Source organism: Schistocerca cancellata, chromosome 2, assembly GCF_023864275.1.
Source record: "Schistocerca cancellata isolate TAMUIC-IGC-003103 chromosome 2, iqSchCanc2.1, whole genome shotgun sequence".
Taxonomy (NCBI): domain Eukaryota; kingdom Metazoa; phylum Arthropoda; class Insecta; order Orthoptera; family Acrididae; genus Schistocerca; species Schistocerca cancellata.
In genome coordinates, this window is record NC_064627.1 from 260,610,945 (window position 1) to 260,630,117 (window position 19,173).

Consider the following 19,173-nt stretch of genomic DNA (forward strand, 5'->3'; position numbering starts at 1 on the left):
TGTTTACGTGCGCGTCGTTCACTTCTCCGCCTGGCTTTGACGAATGTGCAGAAACATGCACGACGACAAGTCATCACTGGGAACAGAAGGGCATCAGATAGTGTTTTCAGACGAATCCAAGTTCTGTTTGTTTGAAAATAATGGCCGCAATCTGGTTCGCCACAGACAGGGGGAGCGGCATCACAGTGACTGCATTCACACACAGCACCAGCTCAAGGCCATATGGTGTGGGGTGCTATTGGGTGCAACCACAAATAACAGTCGGTGCATGTCCAGGGCACTGTGACCAGAGTAACCTGAGTGAATGCCATGCTGCGACCTGTAGCCATAACCTTTCTGCACAACACCCCAGACACCATTTTTCAGGAAGACAATGCACGACCACATGTTGCTGCCAAACATGTCCCTTCTTGGTGTCACAGGATGTAAGCCTTTTGCCCTGACCCGCCAGGTCACCAGACATGTCTCCAATCGAAAATGTGTGGGATGTGGTGAAATGACAGGTGCAGCGCTGTGGCCCATTGCTAACCACCACATATGAACTTTAGAACCAGGTGAATGCAGCATGGATGGCTTACCACAGGACGCTATTCGCGCCTAATACGCGTCGATGCCATCACGCATGGAACAAGTTGTCAGGGCCCATGCCTACTAGGCAATAGGACATGTGCTGAACCGAGGTGACTGAAAAGCTAATCATTACTGCAGGACATACTGACTTACATGTCTTGTGAATATGAACGTCCTCTCTCTAGTCATCAAGCTGATCTGTTCCTTTTTTCCGAACATGCGTGTAGTAGCCTCAGTGTGTATAAAAGACAAGAGATTATACCAGGGTGAGTCAAATGAAAACCTCAAATACTTTTTTAAATATTATTTATTGTGCAGAAGTGGTACAAAGCTATATCACTTCTCAACATAATCTCCCCCACGCTCAATGCAAGTCCTCCAGCGCTTACAAAGTGCATAAATTCCTTTCAAAATAAATTCTTTTGATAGTCCGCGCAACCGCTCATGCACCGCGTGGCGTACCTCTTCATCAGAACGGAACTTCTTTCCCTCCATTGCGTCTTTGAGTGGTCCAAACATATGGAAATCACTTGGGGCAAGGTCTGGTGAGTCTGATGAGTATGGTGGAGGAGGAAGACACTCAAAATACAGGTCTGTGATTGTTGCAACTGTTGTACGGGCACTGTGGGGCCTTGCATTGTCATGTTGCAAAAGGACACCTGCTGACAGCAATCCACGTCGCTTTGATTTGATTGCAGGCCACAGATGATATTTTAGGAGATCTTGATGAACTGGTGACAGTGGTCCCTCTAGGCATGTAATGCTCCAAAATGACGCTTTTTTTGTCACAAAAGAGAGTCAGCATAACCTTCCCTGCTGATGGTTCTGTTCCAAACTTCTTTGGTTTTGGTGATGAGGAATTGCACCATTCCTTTCTCGCTCTCATCGTTTCCTGTTGGTGGAAGTGAACCCAGGTTTCGTCCCCAGTATCGTTCCAAGTGCCGAAGAAGTTCTTCACAAGCAACAACACGTCGTTCCCTCATTTCAGGAGTCAGCTGCCGTGGTACCCATCTTGCAGACACTTTGTGAAACTGGAGCACATGATGCACAATGGAGTGTGCTGTCCCATGACTAATCTGTGAACATGCTGCAATGTCATTCAGTGTCACTCGGCGGTTTTCCTTCACTATGGCTTCAACTGCTGCAATGTTCTGTGGAGTGACAACTCGTTGTGCCTGACCTGGACGAGGACCATCTTCCACTGAAGTCACATCATTTGCGAACTTCCTACTCCATTCGTAGACTTGCTGCTGTGACAAACATGCATCACTGTACTGAACCTTCATTCGTCGATGAATTTCAATAGGTTTCATACCTTCACTACGCAAAAACCGAATAACAGAACGCTGTTCTTCCCTGGTGCAAGTCACAAGTGGAGCGGCCATCTTTATACTGATACTGCGACGGTATGTGTGCAGCAGCACTATGCTGCCACCTACAAGCCATTCTGCACGCTGTTTGTAGCACGCTTACCAACTTACATGATAACGGCGTGAAGTTTCAATTTGTTATTACAAATTTAACCCTTTTAATACCGATTTTTTTTTTGTTACACTGAGTACCATAGGGGTCTTTTTTTAAGGACAGGTTTAATAATGGTAGAATAAAATCACATTCCTTATTTTTTCCAAAATCTAAAACATGATGTCAGTGACATTACATTAAATTAAAATGCATATTTTTTTAAATTATTTATTTCCGTAAAATTTACAAGCGATTCTCATGAACCTAGAAACATTTTTTATTAAATTCCGAATTGACATTTATGACTCATTACACTTACAGCAATAAATTGCAGAGTGCTTTTTACACACAGAACATCCACATTTTGAACATTTATCGGGTAATTTTGCTTGGCTTTCTTCCGACTAGCTGCTTTCATATTTCTATGAGAAATGCCCGTCTCTTGTAGTTGGGCCTTTCTGCCCAGTCTGGTGTAAGATGTAGCAATATGATAAATGCATTCAGTGTACTGATATCAATCATGTTGTAAAATAATACCATTGGCCACCTTCTGCTCATATTTTTTGTAGTGTACGTTCTAACCAGCTTGTCCATGGTATCTACTCCTGATTTTGTTTTATTATAATTCAGAATCATAACTGGCTTGCATTCTTCACGATCTTCCACTTCCTTCCTTGAATGCATTGTACTGAGCAAAGTTACAACTTTTCCCTTTTTTGGACAATATGAAACAATTGAAGCATTCTCTTGGAATCCAAAAATAGATGAATATTTGAATCGACCTTTGGTCTGAGTGAAAGCTTGTGGTAGTTGTCATTTATTTTTTCTAATTGTTCCTAAGAGCGTGAGACTGATTTTCAGCTCTCCAAACTAAGGCTAGTGAAAAAATTGTCAGTTATTACATTTCTGCCACTGTTTTCTAAGCCTTTCACTACATTTATAGCAACTCTCTTCCCTTGACCAACTTCACGAGATTCATTTTCTTGTCGATCAGTGTAAACTTGGAGATTGAGAACGTAAGACGTTGCACTATCACATACAGCCCATAATTTCAACCCAAATTTTCCTGGTTTTGAATGAATATATTGCCGAAATGGACATCCTCCACGAAATGCCACAAGTTACTCATCAATTGTTACGTTGCTGTGAGGAACATACGCTTCTTGAAATGTGTCTATCCACATTTCAAATATTTCACTAATGGGAGCCAGCTTGTCAGGAGTACGGTTGTGATGTCTCGCATCTGCATCATCAAATCGGATGCACCCTGAAATTTGCGTAAAGCGATTTCTAGCCATTGCTTCACTAAAAATGGGTCTACCATCCTCTCTGTTCCACAGATGTGTAACTGCTTCATTATGGGCCCTGTAGGCACCTGCTAGGATCAAGACACCGATAAATCACTTCAGTTCAATGCCATCTACTGGTTTCCATTTACTACCGTAAACAAGACTGCCGTCTTTGTTAGTCCACTTTAGAATTACATCAACAATGTTTCTCCTAAGAAGCAACTGAAAAGCTGATTCTATGGAGTCTACATTTTTTACTGCGTATTTTGTTAGACCTGGCTTTAGTCACATTAAGTTGCATCTCTCTTCTCTTCCACATGTTCTTCTCAGCTTCTCCACATGTTCTTCTCAGCTTCTCAAACCACAATGAGTACTTACATATAACAGTCAGAAATATGTGTTACTTCTTGTTCAGGCTGGACATCTGCGTTGTCTAAATCTTCTTCTGAACTTCCGTCTGATTGAGGAATATTCTCTTCTAAGGCGTCTATTTCTCCATCGCTGTATGAGACATCATAAACTATACCGCTGATATCACTATTTGATTCTCCAGATAGAGGATTATCCTGCAGTAATATTTGAAGCACTTCGTCTTCGGAAAGGTGACGAGACATTTCCCACTAAATGCAACACACACAATAGTAGTCTCCACTTGCATGGAACAAATAACCGTCGGCTTATAAAGTATTGGCAACAATCACACATTACAACAATAAAACAAAGGAAATACAGAAACAGTTACGGATTCAATGCAGCATTATTGGGTAATAATACCGCAAGAGAGAAATGGGGTCGCGTTTAACCCCAATGGTATTCAGCGGTTCTCTCTTGATTTTCTGCAAAACTTGACATTTTTAAAAAGTTATATTAATATATTACAAACCCATTACTTAATTCAGGAAAAGTCCGAATTTTTCATAATTTTTAGGAATGGGAAATAACGTATATTTCACAGAAAATTACGGCCTGGGGTCATTATTTACCCCAAGGTATTAGGAGGGTAAAGGTTTTCATTTGACTCACCCTCGTATTAAACTATTTACTTGTTTCAACAGTGGTTTCTTCTTGCTAAGTGAACTGAATTAATAAAAACTAACGGTGGCGGGTTGTTTTAATGTTAGGACTAATGTTCATATGTTGATGAGATAATGGTTCAAAATTCTAGAGTGTAGTGCTGTATCCGCGGTGACTGTAGGCTCCACGCGATACAGCAGAGTCAGCTAGGCTGCCTGCGAAGCAGGCGTACGCGGCGAGATGACACATACACTCCTGGAAATTGAAATAAGAACACCGTGAATTCATTGTCCCAGGAAGGGGAAACTTTATTGACACATTCCTGGGGTCAGATACATCACATGATCACACTGACAGAACCACAGGCACATAGACACAGGCAACAGAGCATGCACAATGTCGGCACTAGTACAGTGTATATCCACCTTTCGCAGCAATGCAGGCTGCTATTCTCCCATGGAGACGATCGTAGAGATGCTGGATGTAGTCCTGTGGAACGGCTTGCAATGCCATTTCCACCTGGCGCCTCAGTTGGACCAGCGTTCGTGCTGGACGTGCAGACCGCGTGAGACGACGCTTCATCCAGTCCCAAACATGCTCAATGGGGGACAGATCCGGAGATCTTGCTGGCCAGGGTAGTTGACTTACACCTTCTAGAGCACGTTGGGTGGCACGGGATACATGCGGACGTGCATTGTCCTGTTGGAACAGCAAGTTCCCTTGCCGGTCTAGGAATGGTAGAACGATGGGTTCGATGACGGTTTGGATGTACCGTGCACTATTCAGTGTCCCCTCGACGATCACCAGTGGTGTACGGCCAGTGTAGGAGATCGCTCCCCACACCATGATGCCGGGTGTTGGCCCTGTGTGCCTCGGTCGTATGCAGTCCTGATTGTGGCGTTCACCTGCACGGCGCCAAACACGCATACGACCATCATTGGCACCAAGGCAGAAGCGACTCTCATCGCTGAAGACGACACGTCTCCATTCGTCCCTCCATTCACGCCTGTCGCGACACCACTGGAGGCGGGCTGCACGATGTTGGAGCGTGAGCGGATGACGGCCTAACGGTGTGCGGGACCGTAGCCCAGCTTCATGGAGACGGTTGCGAATGGTCCTCGCCGATACCCCAGGAGCAACAGTGTCCCTAATTTGCTGGGAAGTGGCGGTGCGGTCCCCTACGGCACTGCGTAGGATCCTACGGTCGTGGCGTGCATCCGTGCGTCGCTGCGGTCCGGTCCCAGGTCGACGGGCACGTGCACCTTCCGCCGACCACTGGCGACAACATCGATGTACTGTGGAGACCTCACGCCCCACGTGTTGAGCAATTCGGCGGTACGTCCACCCGGCCTCCCGCATGCCCACTATACGCCCTCGCTCAAAGTCCGTCAACTGCACATACGGTTCACGCCCACGCTGTCGCGGCATGCTACCAGTGTTAAAGACTGCGATGGAGCTCCGTATGCCACGGCAAACTGGCTGACACTGACGGCGGCGGTGCACAAATGCTGCGCAGCTAGCGCCATTCGACGGCCAACACCGCGGTTCCTGGTGTGTCCGCTGTGCCGTGCGTGTGATCATTGCTTGTACAGCCCTCTCGCAGTGTCCGGAGCAAGTATGGTGGGTCTGACACACCGGTGTCAATGTGTTCTTTTTTCCATTTCCAGGAGTGTAGTTTCGACCCGGCGTACAAAGGGCAAAGTCTTTGCTGCACTATTGTTCTGCACCGGTGATATGGACGAAGTTAAGAGGTCTGCTCAGTACCCTTCGTCTCGTCACGCATTCAGGGGGCTACATGTCCCTGAAGTGCGAAGTGGAGAGTCAACCGGAGTTCAACTGGAGACTCAGCAGGTTTAGTATTTCCGGGACCGATATCCTGCCAGCTAGTACATCGAGGGACGCTCGCCCACCACACTTATCGCTCAGAGAATGGGCTTCTTGGAAGTGTCACTCAAGCTGACTAGGACCCGTTACAACGTTATTACTAGCCGAACACTGCATCTGACGTCGGAGCTCTTCAGAAGAGAGTTAAATACTGCGTATACTTTATTCAGTAGTAAATCTTGTGAACTCTTACTCAGAACAGATATGAAATTCATTTTCTCTGTGAACTCACTTATTACTTTAAAAACGTCTTTGCCTTTGGTAGTTCACGGAATTCTCTCGCAACAGAGGTACTGTAAAGCTATGTGTCCTTCAGCAACGAAACGAATAAAAGAAACGAGCTGAGCTAGGTCACTTACATCATCAGATTCCTCTCGCTGAACTGCAAACATTAAATTTGTTTCACGAACTCTAGTTCTAACAGAATGTTCAATGTTTTTATGCATATACTGAATACGTCTTCCAACTATATTATCAGCCAAGGCTTTTTTTTTTTAAAATCTCGTTCATACTCAGGTGCAAACACTGTTTCCAGTACAACACAGAAAGCAATTATCTCAGCTACAAGATCTTTCTGAGAGACCTCGAATTTCTTAGTACGCATTGGACTCTGCTGATTCTTCTGTTTTAGGATTTCTTTGAAATAGTCAAAACTTTTAACTTTTAAACGGCTGTGGTTTGTTAGTTGATTTGGGGGAGGGGACCAAACATCGCGGTCATAGGTCATATTGGATTAAGGAAGGAGGGGGAAGGAAGTCGGCAGTGCCCTTTCAAAAGAACCATCCCGGCATTTGCCTGAAGCGATTTAGGAAAATCACAGAAAACTTAAATCAGGATGCGCCATCTCGCTCGGCAAAACGTCGGTGTTTTATAGAAATATGGCGCAGCAATTTATTCGTACCACTCTTGCACTGAAAAGTTTTATTCCACATACCATACACTCCGGTGTAGGATATCTGTCATTACCACACCATGTGAACGCCATTTTTAAGTATTCATCATTAGACAGTCTCACTTTTGTGTTCTTGCTACCGCGTGATGGCACGGGACAAACATAATTTCGGACGCACTGTTTGTGTGTTGTTCTGCACCTAGGGCATCTATGGAAGTACCGGTCTCATTGCATGACTGTTGCCCTACATCTGATGTTTCATAAACCGTCAAAAGTCTCTTTCTGGCATTAAATTTATCTACTTCTGATGACTTCTGCAAATTACATCACTTTGAAAGAAGTAAAATAATGACACATGTCACGAACGAGCAGAAAAACATAGAAAAAGTGTACTATCGGCCACTATCGCCGGACCGATAGAGAACGCCATCGTACAGCACCAGCACAGAGACATACATTGATGAGGCAAAACATTATGAGCACCTGCTTAATAGCTTGTTTGCCCAAATTTGGAGCGAAATACATAACTGATTCTGCGTACCAGAAGTCCAACAGTTTGTTGGTAGGTTTCTCGAGGTACGTGGCACTACATGTATACGCACAGGTCATCTAATTCGCGTAAATAGCGAGTTGCTGATTTGCTTACGCGGTGACGGCACCCGATAGCGATCCAGACCGGTTCCACAGGACTCACATCAGGCGAATTTGATCGCCGAGACATCAACGTGAGTTCACTACAATGCTCCTCAAACCGCTTAGCCCTTTTCTGTCTACGAGACGCGGACAAATCTGCTGAAAGATGACATCGCCGCCGGGGAAGACATCAAGCATGAAGAGATGCAGTTCGTTCGTAGCTTTCAGCGTGTCTTCGATTACTACCACAGGTCGCATGCAAGCGCAGGAGAATGTCTCCCATAGCATGATACTGAACCCACCAGCCTGCGTCCGTGCCGCGCTCCACGTTTCAAATCGCCGTTCGCTCCGATGACGGCGTTTATGGAGACGACCGTCGACCTAGTGTAGCAAAAGCGTGACTCACCCGAAGAGTCATCAAGTTTCCACTGATACACGGCCGAACCCCGATGGTGCCGTGGCCACTGGAATCGTAACTGACGACGTAGTTCGGTCAACATGTGAACACGTATGAGTGGTCTGCTGAGCAGCTCCACGTTCAACAATGTACGATGAACGGTGTGCTCCGAAACATTTGTGTGTGCACCACCATTGTGCTCTTTCGACAGAGATGCCACGGATCACCATCTATCCTACTTTACAGAGCAGACAAGCCTCCGAACCCGACGTACGATGAAGAGTCGTGGACGTCCAACAGTTTCACTGTCTTTAACCTCTTTCCGCAGATGTTCACGACAGTAGCACGTTAACATTTGACCAACTTCTACATCTAATGGATACTCTGCAAATCACATTCAAGTGCCTGGCAGATGGTTCATCGAACCACCTTCACAGTTCTCTATTATTTCAATCTCGTATAACGCACGGAAACAATGGACACTTATATCTCTCCGTACGAGCTCTGATTTCCCTTATTTTATCATCGTGATCGTTCCTCCCTATGTAGGTCGGTGTCAACAAAATACACTCCTGGAAATGGAAAAAAGAACACATTGACACCGGTGTGTCAGACCCACCATACTTGCTCCGGACACTGCGAGAGGGCTGTACAAGCAATGATCACACGCACGGCACAGCGGACACACCAGGAACCGCGGTGTTGGCCGTCGAATGGCGCTAGCTGCGCAGCATTTGTGCACCGCCGCCGTCAGTGTCAGCCAGTTTGCCGTGGCATACGGAGCTCCATCAAAGTCTCTAACACTGGTAGCATGCCGCGACAGCGTGGACGTGAACCGTATGTGCAGTTGACGGACTTTGAGCGAGGGCGTATAGTGGGCATGCGGGAGGCCGGGTGGACGTACCGCCGAATTGCTCAACACGTGGGGCGTGAGGTCTCCACAGTACATCGATGTTGTCGCCAGTGGTCGGCGGAAGGTGCACGTGCCCGTCGATCTTGGACCGGACCGCAGCGACGCACGGATGCACGCCAAGACCGCAGGATCCTACGCAGTGCCGTAGGGGACCGCACCGCCACTTCCCAGCAATTTAGGGACACTGTTGCTCCTGGGGTATCGGCGAGGACCATTCGCAACCGTCTCCATGAAGCTGGGCTACGGTCCCGCACACCATTAGGCCGTGTTCCGCTCACGCCCCAACATCGTGCAGCCCGCCTCCAGTGGTGTCGCGACAGGCGTGAATGGAGGGACGAATGGAGACGTGTCGTCTTCAGCGATGAGAGTCGCTTCTGCCTTGGTGCCAATGATGGTCGTATGCGTGTTTGGCGCCGTGCAGGTGAGCGCCACAATCAGGACTGCATACGATCGAGGCACACAGGGCCAACACCCGGCATCATGGTGTGGCGAGCGATCTCCTACACTGGCCGTACACCACTGGTGATCGTCGAGGGGACACTGAATAGTGCACGGTACATCCAAACCGTCATCGAACCCATCGTTCTACCATTCCTAGAGCGGCAAGGGAACTTGCTGTTCCAACAGGACAATGCACGTCCGCATGTATCCCGTGCCACCCAACGTGCTCTAGAAGGTGTAAGTCAACTACCCTGGCCAGCAAGATCTCCGGATCTGTCCCCCATTGAGCATGTTTGGGACTGGATGAAGCGTCGTCTCACGCGGTCTGCACATCCAGCACGAACGCTGGTCCAACTGAGGCGCCAGGTGGAAATGGCATGGCAAGCCGTTCCACAGGACTACATCCAGCATCTCTACGATCGTCTCCATGGGAGAATAGCAGCCTGCATTGCTGCGAAAGGTGGATATACACTGTACTAGTACCGACATTGTGCATGCTCTGTTGCCTGTGTCTATGTGCCTGTGGTTCTGTCAGTGTGATCATGTGATGTATCTGACCCCAGGAATGTGTCAATAAAGTTTCCCCTTCCTGGGACAATGAATTCACGGTGTTCTTATTTCAATTTCCAAGAGTGTATTTTCGCATTCGGAGGAGAAAGTTGGTGATTGGAATTTCGTGAGAAGATTCCGTCGCAACGAAAAACTCCTTTCTTTTAATGATGTCCAGCCCAAATCCTGTATCATTTCTGCGACACTCTCTCTCATATTTCGCGATAAAATAAAACGAGCTGCCTTTCTTTGAACTTTTTCGAAGTATGTAAGTCTGCAGGCTTTCGTGGCCGTTGTCACTGAAGTTAAAAATCTTCTGGGTTATTAGGCCGCGTCATGTTTCTTCTAAAATGTTCGACGATTCGACCCCTCTGCTGGGATCTTCCTCAGGATATTTTGGTGTCCACTACTGCTGGAACATTCTACCAGTTCTAGTGTTTTAGCAGTAGTGGACACCAAAAGATCCTGAGGAAGATCCCAGCAGAGGGGTCGAAACGTCGAACATTTTAGAAGAAACATGACGCGGCCTATTAACCAAAAGATTTTTTCGATGTACTCCGTCAGTCGTATCTTGTAAGGATCCCACACCGCGCAGCAGTATTATAAAAGAGGACGGACAAGCGTAGTGTAGGCAGCCTCCTTAGTAGGTCTGTTACATTTTCTAAGTTTCCTGCCAATAAAACACAGTCTTTGATTAGCCTTCCACACAAAATTTTCTGTGTGTTCCTTCCAATTTAAGTTGTTTGTAATTTTAATACCTAGGTATTTAGTTGAATTTACGGCTTTTAGATTTGACTGATTTATCGTGAAACCGAAGTTTAACGAGTTCCTTTTAGCAGTCATGTGGATGACATCACACTTTTCCTTATTTAGGGTCAAACTGCCACTTTTCGCACCATTCAGATATCTTTTCTCAATCGTTTTGCAGTTTGTTTCGATCTTCTGGTGACTTTATTAGTCGATAAACTACAGCATCATCTGCAAGCAACCGAAGACGGCTGCTCAGATTGTCTCTAAAATCGTTTATATAGATAAGGAACAGCAAAGGGCCTATAACACTACCTTGGGGAACGCCAGAAATCACTTACGTTTTACTCGATGACATTCCGTCAATTACTACGAACTGTGACCTCTCTGGCACGAAATCACAAATCCAGTCACATAACTGAGACGATATTCCATAAGCCACACAATTTCATTACGAGCCGCTTGTGTGGTACGGCGTCAGAAGCCTTCTGGAAATCCTGAAACACTGAATCGATCTGAAGCCCCTTGACAATAGCACTCAACACTTCATGTGAATAAAGAGCTAGTTGTGCTTCACAGGAACGATTTTTTCTAAACCCATGTTCACTGTGTGTCAATAGACCGTTACCTTCGAGGTAATTCATAATGTTCGAACACAATATATGTTCTAAAATTCTGCTGCATATCGACGTTAAGGATATGGGCCTGTAATTTAGTGGATTACTCCTACTACCTTTCTTGAATATTGGTGTGACCTGTGCAACTTTCCAGTCTTTGGGTACGGATCTTTCCGTCGAGCGAACGGTTGTATATGACTGTTAAGTATGGAGCTAATGCATCAGCATACTCCGAAAGGAACCTAATTGGTGTACAGTCTCGACCAGAAGACTTGCTTTTATTAAGTGATTTAACTTGCTTAATTACTCCGAGGATATTTACTTCTACGTTGCTCATGTTGGCAGCTGTTCTCGATTCCAATTCACGAATATTCACTTCGTCTTCTTTTGTGAAGGCATTCCGGAAGGCTGTGTTTAGTAACTCTGCTTGGCAGCACTGTCTTCGATAGTATCTCCATTTCTATCGCGCAGGGAAGGCACTAATTGCTTCTTGCCGTTAACATACTTCACACACCGTTTTTGAGATACTTTTTCAGAGGCTCTGCTTAACATTAATCTCCCATTTGTCAAAGTCGCTTATCTCAATGTATTTCCCCATTTGCAACCTATATCTTCGCTATGGAGATCCTCCGTCCGTGTCTGGTCGACACCCCCGGGATAACAAGGCCGCCCAGCAGTGTTAGTGACGTCACACTAAGCGGCCCATAGCCGACGCAGCAGTCCACGGACACCTCCGTACAGACGCGCCTGATGCTAACGATCTTCTGTCCGTCATACAGAAAGGAGCGAACTATAATTCGAACCAAAGACCAAATTATATATATTCTTGTAAACAGCATAAAGGTTCATAACGAAATACCGATTACATATAAGGGCAGGAATAAGTTTAATCGATTGAGGAACTTTGCCACTATTTTATAATTGTCAGAACACTATTTAGCTTTAAAACTCGCATACAGGTGGTGACAATTGCCAACTGACAGCAGGACTTAACATTTTGAAGCTATTACACTGAAAGTAAATTATCTTAAACACTGTCGTACATAGCAAAACCCTCACAACTTTCGTTTACAATAAGGTAACAAGAGTTCGCTTTATCTCATAAAACACATGACTATTGTGAATTTACTCATATGTTCATGGTGACAGCTCTTTTCAAGAATTTTTCCAAGTGTACCCCAGTAATAAAGAATGGAAACAAAACATAGATATCAAATATTCTCCTTTTAACATAAACATCACTGAACACAAGATTCTGTCTTGCACTGTGATACTAAGGGACTGCTCTTTCCTTTAAGAAAAGCCTGACAATTTGAAGTTCACTCTGCTATTGAAGATACACTTCTTGAAACAATATTAAAAACGTTATGAAAGGTAAGGAAATGAAAAACAACCAAGTGCATTACATGTAAGAATGTGAGCAAAAGGCTGAGGCTCTCTTTACTTACCATTTTCAATCTCTCTACAGCTTATTTCCTTTTCCACGTAGAAATCACCAACTGCAAGTCTCATTATTGCTGTTTGTTACTAACAAAGTGCTTTTCTATTTAGAAAACCTGACAATTTGATGTTCATTCTGGTACTGAAGATAAACACTTTTCAGAGGAGTTCTAGAACCTATTCGTAATCGGTATTTCGTTATGAACCTTTATGCTGTTTACAAGAATATATATAATTTGGTCTTTGGTTCGAATTACAGTTCGCTCCTTTCTGTATGACGGTCAGAAGATCGTTAGCACCAGGCGCGTCTGTACGGAGGTGTCCGTGGACTGCTGCGTCGGCTATGGGCCGCTTAGTGTGACGTCACTAACACTGCTGGGCGGCCTTGTTATCCCGGGGGTGTCGGTCTGATCCGCTTTCATACTTTTGTCACCGCGTCATGTGCCTGCAACGCCACCAGGCAGCATCCAACTTCACGATGGGCAGTGCTCATAATGTTCTGGTTGATCTCTGTGTAGTTGCCATAACTGGAAGTTACATGCACAAAATAGTTGGATAAAACATACCGATCACTCGTTCTAAACGTGATCTATGTTTACAATAAGCGAAGAAAAGGATGTTTTGTGTTACTTTACCACATGTTTTTTTCCATTTCTTTTACATTTGAATTTACTAGTCTTGCGACACCCTTGATGCCACTACTCCACATCCCGGATGTCGGGACACACAGTTTGGAAAGCTCTGCTCTAGGGGGTCGTCATTTACCATGGCTTCACAACATACGTGCTCGTGGAGCAAGCTGTGAGCAGCAAGGCGCGAGCACGGAGCAGCGCGAGCACGCTACCCCCACTACCGGACCAGAGCGGAGAGTGGGGAAAGTCACGTGGGGCACACAACACCTGCCGCCAGCCAATGTAAATCCGCGGCCACCTGCAGGGATATCACTCACGAATTATTACTGCGACAAATGAAACAAATAAAGGAGAATGTACACGTGCCACATAATTTTATTAGCTTAGTGTATGCCTCTACATTCGCATTAATTTGTGAACTGTTACACAATAAAAGGTGTCACTGAAGTGTGGGATTCTCGGTTATCTAGTACTTTTTGCCCTTTACAATTGCGTCTATGTTCGGAGTAATTGTTCTTGTGCATTTTGGGCGCAGCGTGCAGTTTAAATTTCGATCAGACAATGCGTTTCTCAGGCTCGTCTTGTTACATTTCATTGCAGAGAACAGTTGTTCACAAACATACGTGGAACCGAACATTGATATTATTGTAGCCGCCAGTTTGTGCAAACGAGGAAATATATCCTGAGGGAAGTGTCTGTAGAATTCCAAAATGTTTTTCTTGTTCTGAAATTTGTCTCTGTATTCTCTGTCACTCCGCAGGTCAATAATTTCTTGGTGCAGCTCAGGACGAATCTCTTAAATATTCGCTGAATATGGAGAGAACAGATCAAAATCACTGTCTAGTGCTGTCAGATCTTGAAAGCGCTGATCAACTAAACTATGTGAATAACGTTCACAGTCTTTGTGAACATCTTGCATGGATGATAATTTAGGAAAATGAGCTAGGTTTTCTGTTTCCAGCTGACTCACCCAAAGTGTCAATTTCATTTTAAAAGCTCGTATTCGATCTATGAAATGAGTAATTAGCAGATATTTACCTTGTAGTAAAATGTTCAAAGCATTCCGATGGCTAGTTAAATCTGCTACGAACGCGAGATCACATTCAAACGTGCGCGCGCATTTCCCCTCCCTCCCTCCATACTCCGCGACCTTGCACATGATCGCGAGCACGTGCCTGAGCAGACGCGAGTACTCGCGCTCAAAACCGGCCAGTTGTTAAGCCCTGTCATTTACTATGCGGGATTTGGCAATGATATTCACAGCTGGTGGTCGGATGCCCTTTCTGACGGCACCGCTCAACTTTCGGGATGCAATCTATCTGCGTTTAGTCTCATGTTCAAGTGCGAGAATGTTTTCGAAATGTTTGCGTACCGCGTATCTGAGGCGAGACTTTGGTACCAGCCCGGTTATTACCTAGGTGGATGCGGGAAACCACCTAACTTCATACATTATAACGAAGTAAAATAATAGCTTTCCAAAATACGTGTACATATTTCTGAGTAGGGGACCCGCAGCTTGTTAGTGGTATAGGCGCCCCGCGACTTGAAACCCCGCCCTTGTCTCTGTTGTTGCACTGTTGCGAGAACTGAGATCTGAACAGAACGGGGGAGGGATGAAAAATACGGAATTCTGTGACAACCACAATGTCATTACTTCATACACTACCCGTTTCGTTGGTTACACTTTCATCACCAGGCGGATGGCATCTTTTACGTTGTTTTCATACTGGCAAAATTGGCGATTTCTTCATCTACATCTACATTTATACGGTGTGTGGCGGAGGGCACTTTACGTGCCACTGTCATTACCTCCCTTTCCTGTTCCAGTCGCGTATGGTTCGCGGGAAGAATGACTGCCGGAAAGCCTCCGTGTGCGCTCGAATCTCTCTAATTTTACATTCGTGATCTCCTCGGGAGGTATGAGTAGGGGGAAGCAATATATTCGATACCTCATCCAGAAATGCACCCTCTCGAAACCTGGACAGCAAGCTACACCGCGATGCAGAGCGCCTCTCTTGCAGAGTCTGCCACTTGAATTTGCTAAACATCTCCGTAACGCTATCACGCTTTACCAAATAACCCTGTGACGAAACGCGCAGCTCTCCTTTGGATCTTCTCTATCTCCTCTGTCAACCCGACCTGGTACGGATCCCATACTGATGAGCAATACTCAAGTACAGGTCGAACGAGTGTTTTGTAAGCCACCTCCTTTGTTGCTGGACTACATTTTCTAAGGACTCTCCCAATGAATCTCAACCTGGTACCCGCCTTACCAACAATTAATTTTATATGATCATTCCACTTCAAATCGTTCCGCACGCATACTCCCAGATATTTTACAGAAGTAACTGCTAGCAGTGTTTGTTCTGCTATCATATAATCATACAATAAAGGATCCTTCTTTCTATGTATTCGCAATACATTACATTTGTCTATGTTAAGGGTCAGTGCCTATCCGCTGCAGATCTTCCTGCATTTCACTGCAATTTTCTAATGCTGTAACTTCTCTGTATACTACAGCATACTTGCCGCGGTAAGTGAGATGGCCAAGAGATCAGGTTGCGAACGTAAGATCAACAGTGTGAGTATGTGTGTGCGTATGTGTGTGTATGTGTGTGCTGCATTCTGAAGCGTATAAATCGCGTAAGCTGCTCACTGGATACAATTCATTCACATTTCCACGTCAGATGCAGGGCACGTACCATTCTTCTTGTACGTGCAAGTCACAACATAGCCTGTTGGCCACCTCGCATGTTAGTGCTGCAAAAATCGCCGATACTTGCCATTACAAATAGCCGCGACTGGTTTAAATTCAAACAAAAAATAAATTTACGAGTACTGGAAAATATGAACAAGGTATGTAAAACAAAAAGACGGTGGCTTGTGGCTAGAGACAGGCTACTGTGCAGCGAGCATTACAAAGATTCCAAGGGATAAAATCAACTTGGTTGGTGTAATAAATGCACACTACTGAGCACGCTATCGTACACATACGTCGTGTCGACACTTTACCTGCTTTATGTGCCTGAGTTGGTCGCTGAGCTCTGCAATGCGCATGTCCGGCTGGTGGGGCGACCACGTGATCTCAGGGTTGTACTTCTGCGCCGTAATACTGGACGCCACCACGGTCTTCGTGTACCTGCCGACACAAGGAAATATCTTGACAATGAAAAAGATAACTGTGACGTGCGTGCGTCATTCACCTACATGTAGACCTTTTGCAATATCAAGAAGTAATCAACACCGCAACTATTTTCGAGAGCTGAATTTTGAATTTCGTGAGGTCGGCACAACCAACCGAAGGCCAACAGATGTCCCTAGAGTTTTAGACACAATGTGGAGGTTTAAGAGTGGAGCTAGATTTCTCCTGGAACAAACAACGCTCCCTCTGCGAGACGTAGCACAAATTCGGATATGATAGATGAGGAAGGAAATCAGCCGTGTGCTTTTCGGAGGAGACACACCAGCATGCGTCTCACTGGAGAACATTAGTTCGCTTTAATTAGTTAGCCAGTCACATGTTCCATAGACCATCTGAACGATTCTTTTATCAAAATGATGTGGAGCGATCCAGTTTACACGATATATATACATGATCAGTGTTCACATTACTGAACACATTATTATTTTTAGTCCCAATCATGTAAATACACTTTTTTAATTTTTTTATTTGTTAATGGCTACCAGTTTTTAAGCAGAAGTTCGTCAGAGGAATAGGAGTTGTCAGGAGACATGATTTTAAGTTAGATTTAAAACTTTCTTCGCTACCTGTCTCTCATTTTATGTTACAGGGCAAATGATCAACAATTTCTGTTGCTGTCTGAGGTGTCAGGAATGAGTAACAAAGGTAATTTTTTCCTCTATAGTGTTGTGGGTATGGACATCACTGTTCTCAAATTATGATGGATTATTTGTGACGAATTGCATTAGCGAATATGCGTGCCGTGACGGCGCAGTTAAAATGCCTTGCTCCTTGAAGAGGTACCTACATGACGTGCATGGGTGAACACCACATACAAGCTCGCATTTGTGCAATCAGTACTTTCTTTCCAAGTGAAGAGTTAGTCACGTAAATATTGCCCAACAAAACGAACTGAACACCTGACTATGGTGGCAGAACTGTCGCGTTTACGCTATACTTCTACTTGCAAATGCTATGCATAACGTGACTACCAGTTTTATTTGACAATACTCCTGACATACCATCACTGTGATAACATTTACTCGCACTGCAATATATATATGAATCTATTGCTTTGCATATGATCAGTCTTTTACTTTAGCGTCTTTCAAAACCATCCCGGCGGAAGTTCGAGTCCTCCCTCGGGCATGGGTGTGTGTGTTTGTCCGTAGGATAATTTAGGTTAAGTAGTGTGTAAGCTATCACTTGTTCGAAAAGCAGTCTTTTCCTTATAATGTACATGTTACTGTTTCTGCATTTTGTTTTAACAGATCTGATGATGGCAGAAAGCCAAAGCCGTTAATACTGTGAACACATATCCATCCACACATACTATCAACATAAATGTACGTATGTGTCTGTATGTTCCACACTCCTACTAAACCACAAGACCGATCTCAACCAAACTTGGTTCACATATCCCTCGTTGTCAGGCAACAATCGTTGTGGAGCTAAGAGTCACCTACCTATCATGGTTCAGTAGATATGACGTCATAAACAATGGGATGCGTGAAAAACTGCCGCATCATTAAAAAAATGTTCAAATGTGTGTGAAATCTTATGGGACTTAACTGCTAAGGTTATCAGTCCCTAAGCTTACACACTACTTAATCTAAATTATCCTAAGGACAAACACACACACCGACGCCCGAGGGAGGACTCGAACCTCCGCTGGGACCAGCCGCACAGTCCATGACTGCAGAACCTTAGACCGCTCGGCTAATCCGGCGCGACGTCGCATTATCCTTGACATTTAAATGGGTGACTACTGTGTTACTAACTGTATTTGCAATAAATTTCGCAGGAATTATCTACAAATGCGGCTAAATCCACTTACAAAAGTTTGTCATCGTACCACACAGACGAGTAATACAGGAGATATGACGTCATAAACACTAAGATGTGTGAAAACTGCCGCACTGTGCATAATGTTTAGATTAGTTGCTTCTTTTCTACTAACTCTATTCGCAAAACATTTTACAGGCAGTATCCGGAAACGCCGCTGAATGTACCTATAAAATTATATCATTGTATAACACACAGATCAGGAGGTATGACGTCATAAGCACTGAGATACGTGAAAAAATACCGCATCCTCCATGACGTTTTAATACATTAATTCTTTACTACAAAGACACTCCTTCAGTATAGTCAACTTAAGAAAATCCCTGACACCTAGCAGCGCTTTTGACAGCTTTCAACTGTGAAGTGCAAACTGTTTTATGCGAAAACAACATGCGCCAACAGAGCTGTGAAGAGACGTTGCCATAGAGACGTTTACCAAATCGCAAAATCGCGTTGTACACACGCGAAGCAGCTGCGCCCGGAGTACAGAAACCGTCCGGGATAATACTTGCACATTTGTACATGAAGCGTATTTCTTTGTACGACAGCTCCATAATTTCAAAGGTCTTTTCACGAATACAAAGAAATGATTTTTTTATATATTGCTGTTCATATTTTTGTTTTCGTTTATAATAGCAAATCGGTAAAAGGAATACCCCTGACAA

General features: G+C 44.8%; 1 protein-coding gene across 1 annotated transcript in view; it reads right to left on the bottom strand.

The window, feature by feature from the left end:
- LOC126161601 (division abnormally delayed protein-like) overlaps positions 1-19,173 on the bottom strand; it is a 609,969-nt gene that overhangs the window by 13,326 nt on the left and 577,470 nt on the right. The window contains exon 7 of the mRNA XM_049917549.1: positions 16,495-16,621. Within this exon, the coding sequence (XP_049773506.1) occupies positions 16,495-16,621 (127 nt within the window). The remainder of the gene's footprint in view (positions 1-16,494; positions 16,622-19,173) is intronic.